Source organism: Pleurodeles waltl, chromosome 10 (genome assembly GCF_031143425.1).
Source record: "Pleurodeles waltl isolate 20211129_DDA chromosome 10, aPleWal1.hap1.20221129, whole genome shotgun sequence".
NCBI classification, from domain to species: Eukaryota; Metazoa; Chordata; class Amphibia; order Caudata; family Salamandridae; genus Pleurodeles; species Pleurodeles waltl.
In genome coordinates, this window is record NC_090449.1 from 780,172,521 (window position 1) to 780,184,673 (window position 12,153).

The 12,153-nt window shown below is 45.9% G+C and overlaps 1 protein-coding gene across 7 annotated transcripts in view; it reads left to right on the top strand.

The window, feature by feature from the left end:
• Nucleotides 1-12,153, top strand: part of PALS2 (protein associated with LIN7 2, MAGUK p55 family member) — a 704,871-nt gene that overhangs the window by 643,275 nt on the left and 49,443 nt on the right. For all 7 annotated transcript variants that reach the window (XM_069211397.1, XM_069211395.1, XM_069211396.1 and 4 more), the window contains one exon: nucleotides 413-615. In XM_069211397.1, the coding sequence (XP_069067498.1) occupies nucleotides 413-615 (203 nt within the window). The remainder of the gene's footprint in view (nucleotides 1-412; nucleotides 616-12,153) is intronic.

Below are 12,153 nucleotides of genomic sequence, written 5' to 3' on the forward strand. Positions count from 1 at the left end.
TGTAAATCTACAGCACTACATGCCACAAACAAGTGCTCACTGGGTAAGTAACATATTCGTTTTTAAAACTATGAAATAAAACCTGTATGATAGCCAGTTGATGGCAGTGACATTGTAGAGGATACCAAACAGTGTATTTACAGGGTGAGTCCTTTTACTCACTCAGTTTCTTTCCATGTGTGAGTATGTATATTTGGGTTTTTACGTGTGTTTTTATGCATTGATTTTGGTGATGCTTATTTGTGTGTGAACTAATTAATGTGTTTTAAGGATTTTGCTCTGCAATAAGTAGATTTGATTCCATAGGAATTAAAGGAATACTTGTCTCCTTTTTTGTTGTAACATGCTTTTAGAGTTGTTTTCAGCAATATTTTGTATTACATTTCCTTTTTTATGTATACATTTCATCTAGTTACATCACGGAAGCCACGAGAAGATGAAAAAGATGGGCAAGCATACAAATTTGTGTCAAGATCTGAAATGGAGACTGATATAAAAAATGGCAGATACTTAGAACATGGAGAGTATGAAGGCAATCTTTATGGTACCAAAATTGACTCTATCCATGAAGTTGTTCACACTGGAAGGACATGTATTTTGGATGTGAATCCTCAGGTATGCTTGGTAGGGATAAATTGGTAACACTTGCTAATGTCTCAGTAGAGCACAGTGCATACTGTGATCCTCAAGAACCTGTTTTTGCAAAGTTTTCATCTTAATTTTACAACCAGCCATTTAAATAGAAATCAGCTCTTCTATTACCAGCAGGGAAACATTTAGCTCCTCTGGCCACCACACCTACAGCCTTGATAGCACAGTTTCCCTCTTTAGCTGTTGTCAGCACATGGTGCATACTTCTAACACAATGAGATTTCAGGCATCAATACAGGTAGGCAAGTATGTATTGCAAAGTGTGTACTCTGGTATTTTCTCTCCTTTATTTTACACCCACACATTAATGTAGTCAATGGTACTGGTCCTACATATTGCTTCTTTCCCCACCACACACAGTTCCTTGATCTGCCCAACTTCCCTTTAAGCGAGATGCTGTTAGCCTATCCTTTCTCATGCAATACGTTGTAAGTCACCAGAATGGTAGGCAGTTTTAAATAGCAAAAGGTGAACACTATGTTAATTCTCTAGCCAAGAGGGTCGCTGTACAATCTTAGACCCTTAACTCTCCCAGCACAATTAATCCCTAATGGCCAGATCATCCTTCGAACATTCACAGGCCAGAGGAGAGGTGTGGTTGAGGATGGAGAGATCAGCTTGACTGCCTTTGGTATTTACACAGCAGTTCATTACTTTTTAACCACTGTATTCTGTAGCTGTTGTTATTGATTACTTATTGGAAAAAGGGGACATCTTCATTATTCTACCTCTCCAAACCAAATGTGTCGGCTTACTTACTGTTAGCTCACAACTGGCAGTCTAAAGGAAGACAAGGCAAGAAATGACATTCTAAAGGTTGAGTAACAGTCATCCATTTTCTTTAACAACGTCATAACCTTTCTGCTTACCACTCAGTTTGTCAAGAAGCTCATAGTTTATTTTATCTTTTCCTCTCTCTATAGCCTCTACATCAGCCTAGATGAACACTTTCTGTGCCCCCCTACATTCCTATAGCATAAACCATACTAACCCAGTCCCGACTCCCCTTCCCTTCTAAACCTCTTATCCTGGCAAACACTACCAAATGACAGGCCTATTAGCAGCCCAAGGCTTCGTGCCCAGCCCGAGTTACTCAGGCTGTGGGTACTATCCATTTTTCGTAATATTCCAAATTGTCTTTTTCTTAAATGTGATAGGTGCTGGTGCCTGGCCCTATCTCATTATGAACAATGGTTTGTAAACTGTCATCACATACCATAGAGTGATATATTGAAACCAGCTACCTCCACAGTATTTTGCCTAGTGTGTTCTAGATATTTAGGGGCTTATTTAGAGCCAAGTGGGAGGCCTGTAAGGAAGCTATGGCCTCCACTCCCCTGGCCATTATTTATTTTCTTTCTTCTTAGTAATCGTGTAGACATGCTCTGCATACTGGTAATGCAATTTAGAGTAACAAAGAGGACAGTGCATATGATGGCCCACCCAGAACACAACGTAAACTGCTCACAGTTGTGAGTCCTGTAAGGAAATGGCTCCCTGTTGCACTTACCCCCCACTTTTTTCCCTGATATTGATGCTGACTTGACTGAGAAGTGTGCTGGGACCCTGCTAACCAGGCCCCAGCACCAGTGTTCTTTCACCTAAAATGTACCATTGCTTCACCAATTGGCACACCCCTGGCACACAGATAAGTCCCTTGTAAAAGGTACCAGTGGTACCAAGGGCCCTGTGACCAGGGAAGGTCCCTAAGGGCTGCAGCATATGTTGTGCCACCCTAAGGGACCCCTCACCTAACACATGCACACTGCCATTGCAGATTGTGTGTGTTGGTGGGGAGAAAAAGGCAAAGTCGACATGGCATCCCCCTCAGGATGCCATGCACACAAAATACTGCCTGTGGCATAGGTAAGTCACCCCTCTAGTAGGCCTTACAGCTCTAAGGCAGGGTGCACTATACCACAGGTGAGGGCATAGCTGCATGAGCAATATGCCCCTACAGTGTCTAAGGCTATTCTTACACATTGTAAGTACAGTTGTGGCCATATTAAGTATATGGTCTGGGAGTTTGTCAAAAACGAACTCCACAGCTCCATAATGGCTACACTGAATACTGGGAAGTTTGGTATCCAACTTCTCAGAATAATAAACCCACACTGATGCCAGTGTTGGATTTTTTAATAAATGCACGCAGAGGGCATCTTAGAGATGCCCCCTGTATTTTACCCAATTGTTCAGGGCAGGACTCACTGGTCTGTGCCAGCCTGCTGCTGAGAGACGAGTTTCTGACCCCATGTGGTGAGGGCCTTTGTGCTCTCTGAGGACAGAAACAAAAGCCTTCTCTGGGTGGAGGTGCTTCACACCTCCCCCTGCAGGAACTATAACACCTAGCAGTGAGCCTCAAAGGCTCAGGCTTCGTGTTACAATGCCCTAGGGCACTCCAGCTAGTGGAGATGCCCGCCCCCTGGACACAGCCCCCACTGTTGGCAGCAAGTCCAGGGGAGATAATGAGAAAAACAAGGAGGAGTCACCCACCAGTCAGGACAGCCCCTAAGGTGTCCTGAGGTGACCCCTGCCTTTAGAAATCCTCCATCTTGATTTTGGAGGATTCCCCCAATAGGAATAGGGATGTGCCCCTCTCCCCTCAGGGAGGAGGCACAAAGAGGGTGTAGCCACCCTCAAGGACAGTGGCCATTGGCTAAACACACCCCTAAATTCAGTATTTAGGGGCTCCCCAGAACCTAGGAAACTAGATTCTTGCAACCTGAAGACGAAGGACGACTGCTGACCTGAAGCCTTGCAGAGAAGACGGAGACGACTGCTTTGGCCCCAGCCCTACCGGCCTGTCTCCCCACTTCAAGAAAAACTGCAACAGCGACGCATCCAACAGGGACCAGCGACCTCTGAAGCCTCAGAGGACTGCCCTGCATCTAAAAGGATCAAGAAGCTCCCGAGAACAGCAGCCCTGTTCAACAAAACTGCAACTTTGCAACAAAGAAGCAACTTTTGACCCTACACGTTTCCCGCTGGAAGCGTGAGAGTTTCCACTCTGCACCCGACGCCCCTGGCTCGACCTGTGAAAGACTAACACTACAGGGAGGACTCCCCGGCGACTGCGAGCCCGTGAGTAGCCAGAGTTGACCCTCCTGAACTCCCACAGTGATGCCTGTAGAGGAAATCCAGAGGCTCCCCCTGACCGCGACTGCCTGCTTCAAGGAACCTGACGCCTGGAAACCACACTGCACCCGAAGCCCCCAGGACCTGAAGAAACCGAACTCCAGTGCAGGAGCAACCCTCTGCCTAGCCCAGGTGGTGGCTACCCCGAGGATCCCCCCTCAACCCCCCGTGCCTGCCTGCATCGTTGAAGAGACCCCCGGTCTCCCCATTGATCTCTATTGAAAATCCGACGCCTGTTTGCACTCTGCACCCGGCCGCCCCTTGCCGCTGAGGCTGTAATTTCTGTGCCTGCCTGTGTGTCCCCCGGTGCCCTACAAAACCCCCCTTGTCTGCCCTCCGAAGTCTCGGGTACTTAGCTGCTGGCAGACTGGAACCGGGGCACCCCTATTTTTATTGAAGCCTATGTGTTTTTGGCACCACTTTGAACTCTGCACCTGACCGGCCCTGAGCTGCTGGTGTGGTAACTTTGGGGTTGCCTTGAACCCCCAACGGTGGGCTACCTTGGACCCAACTTTGAACCCTGTAAGTGTTTTACTTACCTGTGAACTTAACATTTACTTACCTCCCCCAGGAACTGTTGATTTTTGCACTGTGTCCACTTTTAAAATAGCTTATTGCTGTTTTTGCCAAAACTGTACATGCTATTGTGATAATTCAAAGTTCCTAGAATACCTGAGTGAAATACCTTTTGTTTAAAGTATTATTTGTAAATCTTGAACCCGTGGTTCTTGAAATAAACTAAAAAAATATATTTTTCTATATAAAAATCTCTTGGCCTGGAATTTGTCTTTGAGTGTGTGTTCCTCATTTATTGCCTGTGTGTGTACAACAAATGCTGAACACTACCCTCTGATAAGCCTCCTGCTCGATCACACTATCACAAAATAGAGCATTAGAATTCTCTTTTTGCCACTATCTTACGTCTAAGGGGAACCCTTGGACTCTGTGCACACTATTTCTTACTTTGAAATAGTAAATACAGAGCCAACTTCCTACAAGTCCTGAACATCTTTCAGTTTTCTGTAGTCCTAACAATTTAACCCAGACACTTTATCTTGCATCACTGTACAGCAGTGCGGGCTCAATTCAAGAAAATACCCCCCTGTTTCCTTTCCTTCTGAGACTGCATCCTTTTATTCCTAACTTTCACCTCAAGTGATGTTTCTCATTCTTCAGAATGACTCGTGCTTTGCCTCTGAGCAGCATAAGGTGACCATGGTATAATAAGTTTGTGCTTTTGAAAGGCATGCATAAAGTTTCTGGATCGCTGTAGGAATTCATCATCAAGAGAAAATTCTGCAAAGTCCGGGGTCTTGGGAAGTTCCCATGGTATTCAGACGTTCCATGTCAGATGAACAAAAGTATTACAAAACTAGAACATTAACAGTAATTTGGAAGGTCAAGTGAGGGATACAAAACAGTCAGTACCTGTTATGTGGGCATGCCACCAGGAGCATTCCTTTATTAGGGGTCTGGGCGGATTTCTCTCTACAGGTACTTGTTCTCCCCACAGTCCCTTCAGTGTTGAGGCTGTCATGCTCTAGAAGTGCTATGGACAAAGGAGGGTACGTACCTTCACCATCCTGCATTACTATAAAAGGGATGAGGCACAGATGGATAGGTCCCCAGGGTGATTAGGAAACTCTCTGCAGTCCTATGACGGATGACACCAAGGTGCTGTAGACAAGACTGCTTGTTGTGATCAGGGGCACCAACAATCGTGTTTCATATAAGGGATGAGGTTCAAGCACCTTGCTGTCCTGTGATTCTTTCTAGCTATGGAAGATGAGGGTGGGTTGTGTTCATCAATCGCCCAAACTGCAGCATGTGATCAAGTGTTTTTTTTAAATCCTGTTCTTCCTCCTCACTGTGCTGCTTAACTCTCCAAAAAAGCAGGAACTGTTGGGACCGAGTAGTCAACTGCATGCACAACAGAAAATGTTTGTCTAGAGATCCTCCCCAAAGTTTTACAGATGCTGCTTGTCAGCTGCTATATAAAGGCAAATTTAGAGGTGTTCACCATCAAAAGGCTGTATTGTTTGGTGTTAAAAAATGTGACTGACACTTCAAGCCATGCCATGACTAAAGAGTGGTGGTGTAATACCCTTTTCTTTACATACTCTTTTCCATTCTGTCATGCCTTATTTATGTTTATTTGGTGTGCTTACAAAACCTGAGAGAGAGAGAGAAAGAGAGAGAGAGAGAGAGAGAGAGAGAGAGAGAGAGAGAAAAAAAAAAAAAAAAAAGAGATCTGCCTCTAGCCCTCCTCTAAGGACTATAGCAAGACGTCAAACAGTAGGCTTGGAGTCTCTCCACCTGCTTTCCTTTAGGACAACCACCTCCCTGGCCCTATTTGTTTTCATCCTGATGCTGCATATGCCCTTACCTTTAATTGATTATCTTCTATGGTGCAGAAACATATGTCTGTTTTGCTAAAACAGTGGCCTCATAGTGAGATGTTGGTTAATTCCTTCAGGCTGTGGCTGTTAACTGTGCACTGCAGAGATATTTTCTAGGCTTTCCTGAGGGACGGGGAGAAAAAATGCCTGCATGGTCAGAAGACACTTCGTAGGTAGCTAGGGGAGCTATCTGAAAGAGCTTGGACGTCACATGTGGCTACCACCACACTAAGGACTCCACAGACTGGAGAGCCAAAAAGAGACCTTACACTGAAAACAACTCCCATTCAACGTTAAGGTGAGGTGCAGTGCCAACTTGTTCTCTCTCAAGTACTGGGTTGACATCGAAGAGCAGACACAATGTCAAGAAATAGAAGATGTCTGACAGAGATACATTAACCCAGAGAAAGACAAAGGCAATAAGGTTGCTAGCCACATCAGACTTTAAGTACTACAGAACCTACTTGCCATTTAGACAGTCATTCCGGATTCTCCAGGCCCTGCCCTTCAGCCTTCACTGAGACAACATCCAGTTTTTCCATCTTTTCTATTAAAACTACTCCTCCTCCATTCGTGCCTTTGTTGTCTCAACCTCCACCAAGTCCACATGTATCACCAAGGAGATGCAGGTCTCCTCTGGCTGAATCCAGATCTTGTCTTGATCTCTTAACTCTAGATCCACCTCCCATTCTAGACATTCTTATAGGAGTAGACAACAGTCTAAAACACATTCTTACTCCACATCAACGATGTCCCCTGAAACAAGGTGGATTTCACCTCTTAACTGACTGCCCTCCAGTAAGATTCTCCTCAGTTAAAAAAATCAACACATTTCAGGAGGTGTGCATCTGGGAGATACCAGACCGAACATTTTTCTGCTGGCCCCTATGACCACCATGTCTGTGATTTGTAAGACACTTGGCCAGCTTTCTTGCTCAAGATCACAACTTCCATTAGTTCCAGGCCTTTTAGAACCTTTAATAGAACTATTGCTTATGTCTGCCTCACAAAAAAAAAACTGAGCCATCAAGGCTCCAAAATAAGTAGAGGCCTCCTGATCAGGGTCCTCTATTGCTTCATTCCAATCATCCCCCACCTCCTTCTGTAGTGGTCTTGGTGGCAATAATGGTGTATGCCACTGCTCAGTCATCTATGGTTCCACCAGACAAGGAAAGCAGAAAACTTGATTCTGAAGGATGAAAAGTGTGTGGTAAGACAGCTACTAAGATGAAGGTGGCACGTGTGAGAGAGTAGCCTCTTTCTAGCGTGGTTACCCCCATTTCTGGCCTGTTTGTGTTTGTCAGTGTGTTTTTACTGTCTCACTGGGATCCTGCTAGCCAGGACCCCAGTGCTCATAGATTAAAAACCTATTTGTCAGTGTGTTTTGCCTGTCTCGCTGGGATCCTGCTAGCCAGGACCCCAGTACTCAGTTTGTGGCCTATGTGTGTTGTTAGTATTCTTAACTGTCACTGGAGTTCTGCTAACCAGAACTCCAGTGCTTATGCTCTATCTACTTAACAAATTTGTCACTACAGTTTAGCGACTCCATATTCCAATTCTGATTGGCACACTGGGACCCCCCCTTATAAGTCCCTAGTATATGGTACCTAAGTACCCAGGACATTGGGGTTCCAGGAGATCCTTATAGGCTGCAGCATTTCTTTTGCCACCCATAAGGAGCGCAAACAAACCTTTCTCCAGGGCTGCCACTGCAGCCTGAGTGAAATAGTGCACACACTATTTCACAGCCATTTTTCACTGCACTAAGTAACTTATAAGTCACTTATATGTCTACCTTCATTTACTGAAGGCTAGGTGCAAAGTTACTGTGTGGGAGGGCACCCTTCTACTAGCAAAGGCACCCCTACGTTGTCCAGGCCCAAATTCCCAAACTTAGTGAGGGTGGGGACACCATTATAAGTGTGCACTACATTTATGTCAATACATATATGTAGCTTCACAATGGTTACTCCTAATATGGCCATGTCAGATGTCTGAGCTCATGGAAATGTTCCCCCCCCCCAATCCAAATCTGATATTAGGGGGGCAAGCCTGTGCACCCTGGGGACTCCACTATGGACCCCCAGTACCGCCAAACCAGCTCTCCGAGGTTTCCACTGCAGCCCTAGCTGCTGCCACCTCACAGATAGGTTTCTGCCCTCCTGTGATTTGAGCAGCTCATAGGGAGGCAGAACAATGCATTTCCTTTAGGAGGGGAGTGTTACACCCTCTCCCATTGGAAAGAGGTGTTACAGGCATGGGACGGGTAGCCTCCCAGAGCCTATGGAAATGCTTTGAAGGGCACAAACAGTGCCCTCCTTGCATAGTCCAGTCTACAACGGTTCAGGGACCCCCATTCCCTGCTCTGGCGCGAAACTGGACAAAGGAAAGGGGAGTGACCACTCCCTATCCATCACCAACCCAGTGGTGGTGCCCAGAGCTCCTCCAGAGTGTCCCGGGCGTTAGCCATCTTGGAATCCAAGGTGTGGGGACCCTCTGGAGACCTCCGAGTGCCCAGTGCCAGCTGGTGACGTCAGAGACCCCTCCTGATCGGTGTATACCTGGGTAGGTAGCGAATCCCCTTCTCGGGCTATTTAGGGTCTCTCCTCTGGGTGTGTCCTCAGATTCGGTTTGCAAGATTCCTCCAGGACAACTCTGCATTCTCTGCTTTAGCTTCTGACCGTCCGATCAACAGCAGACTGCTCCAGGAACTGCTGTAACTGCAACTAAGTATCCAGGACGGCTCCTGTGACCTGCAACTTCAGCTCCAGCCAGCATTTGCAACAGTTTCCAAGGTGTGCACGCTCTGAAGACTTCCTGTCTTCACCCTGCACCAGAAGAGCTGAAGGAATCTTTCATGAAGTGACTGGGTCACTTCCCTGCTTTAGCAGGCACCCTTCTGCAATGGCAACAGGTACTCTTGGACTCCTCTCCTGACGACAAGCATGCTCCCTGGAACACAGGTGGTGGGCCGAAGTGACCCAGACTGTAAAGATCCAGCTGTCTAAATTTGGTGGAGTAAGAGCTTGCCTCCCCGTGCTGCGACAGTACCCCTGTGCACTGTGTCATCTGCAGCTCCTTGTGCTTCTGTCCACTTCTTCCAAAAGTTCTTTCTGTACAGCTTAGCCCAGGTCCCCAGCACTCCATCCAGCGATGCACAGCTCTGAGTTGTTCGGCGGTGTGGTACCTTCCAGTGTAGTGCTGCAAAAACGCACTTTGCATCTTTTCTGGGACTCCTGTGGGCTCTGCCTGGTCTTCTGAGGGCTCTCTGAAGTGCTGAGAGCTCCCTCTGTCTCCTCAGTCCGCGTTGAGACCCCCAGGTCCCTCCTTGGTCCAGGCAGCTCCTCTTTGATGCAAACTGTGTGCTTGCTTGAAACAAGGCGTGTTGGCGGAATCCAGCGACGCAAACAGCCTGCATCCAACAACTCGATGTGGGACATCTCTTGCACCAAGTAGGAACCCGCAGCTATCTTCTTTGGTGCACTTCTGTACTTTTCTTCTAACGGAGAATCCACTTTTGCACCTTCTTCTAGTTTGGCAGGGGCTCCTGTCCTTCCTGGCCTCTTCTTCGACTTCTGTACTTGGTCTCCTTTTTCCACAGGTCTTCAGGTCCAGGAATCCATTGTTTGTTGCTAGCAGTCTTATCTGGTTCTTGCATAATTCTTCATCACGACTTGTAGTGTGTCCTGAGCAAACTTGCTGCACTTTACTCCTGCTTTCCTGGGCTCTGGGGTGGGATACTTTACTTACCTTTGGTGTTTTCCTATACTCCCAGCACCCCTCTACACACTACACTTGCCTTGGGGGAATTCAACATTCGCATTCCACTATTTTAGTATATGGTTTGTGTTGTCCCTAGGCCCATTGCAATCTATTGTAATTTCTACTGTTTGCAGTATTCTACGATTGTTTACTTACCTGATTTTTGTTACTAGTATATATAGTGTGTAATCCAGAAGGAGTATTGCTTCGAAGATATTTTTGGCCTTGTGTCACTATAATAAAGTACCTTTATTTTTGGTAACACTGAGTATTATCTTTTATTGTGTATTAGTATTGTGTAACAATAGTGGTATTGCAGGAGCTTTTCATGTCTCCTAGTTCAGCCTTGGCTGCTCTGCTACAGCTACCCCCAGACAGCCTAAGCTGCTAGAACACTGCCTACATTTCACTAATAAGGGATAACCTGTCCTGGTATAAGGTGTAAGTACCTGAGGTACCCCATACAAACCAGGCCAGCCTTCTACAGCAAGTAGCTGTGGACTCAGCTCTAATGACTGCACAAGGGTATTGTCATGGATTGGCCCTAAGGAGACATTCTTGGCTAATATTAACATCTCTCAAGCCAGAATCTATACAACGGATCCTCAGCTTACTTTCTTCTGCCTTAACTGCTTTGGAAGTCATACAGATGACAAATGGCCCATATGAAAGGCAAAATGGAGATCATGAAAGCTATTGCCCTGGAGGAAAGGAAAGAACAAGAGAGACTCCTGCAGACCTTATGACTGATGATTTTCCTCACCGAGGGTTCATACCCCTCAGTGGCTTCAATGTCGCCATCAGCAGCAACTCAAGCCTTTTCTCCCAACAAAGGCTGCAACCAAAAGGTAGAGGAGATCACCAGTCGGCTGCAGGAGTTAAAGCACCTGCAGGGACAAAACAGTGAGTCTCTTCTCCGGTGGGAGAAAGCATTCCCAACTGCAGAAAGGGTATAGCTCTAACACATAGGACGCATGGGTTGAGAATGTTGATCAGAAAGGCCACTGCCTAAGATTCATCCATCCTCCTTCCGCTACTCCACCAAAGAAGTTGTCCGTGCTACATCAGGAAAGACCTCAACAAGAAGTAAACGTGCTCATGCAGAAGCAAGCTGTAAGTGTTGTACCTTTTTCCCAAAAAGGAATGGGGATTTTATTTCTATTCTGTTTTTGAAAAACAAATACAAAGAACGTATTCAGATCCAATCTGGATCTAAAACTGACAAACAAATGGATTTGGAAAGACTAGTTCAGGATGCTAGCATTATTGATTGGCTGCGCTCCATGGATCTTCAAAGATACATGCTTCCATATACCAGTAGTGAAAAGCACCCCAAGTTCCTGTGATTTGTTGTTAGAAGCAATAGCTTCTAGTAAAATATTACTCTTTGACGTCGTCTGCCCTGTGGACATTATGGAAGTGCATAACTGTCATTGCTGTTTACCTAAGGAGACTCAAGATCTGCATGTAGCCAAATCTAGATGACTGGCTGATCATGACATCAACATCTCAGCAAGTTTATCAACATTTTCAGATGAATGTCTCCAGTCTGTCAGCTAAGGCTGCACATCAATCACAAGAAATCAATATCATCCCTAGTGCAGACTCTTCACTATCTAGGAGTGTCTCTTGATAACTTTCAGGCAAAAGTGTATCTTTTAAAGGAAAGACTGTTATCCACCTCTGTAACGTTTTATTCTGTTGAAAGCCACCTTTCCGACACTGAGGCAGGTTTTTTCTCTACACGGCTCCATGGCATCCCCCATCTTTCTGGTCTTGAATACCTGTCTTCATATGAGACCCTACCATGCAATGTCTGGAAGCCCAGTGGAGTCAATCCTTGGACATTTGAGAGTACCAGATTGCCCTTTCCCTCATTGCAGCACATTCTGTCAAGTGGTGTCAGGAGATACCAAGCCAGTCAGTAGGGACAGATGCTTACCTCGCAGTTTGGAATGCATACCTTCACATTCCGAGAATGTGGTCCTCAAAAGAAATGAGATACCACATCAGTGTGCTTGAGCGTAGGGTTCTACACCTGGCTCTGAATTTTTTGTTTTGTTTTTACCTTCTCTCAAAACAGACTCCCTTTTTGTTCAGATGGACAGCACAGGTACTATCTTAACAAGCATGGAGGAACGAAATCCTTAGCCTTGTTGCTACAATCCCAAACCTTGTGGAATTGGTTAATTGACAGACTTGAGGA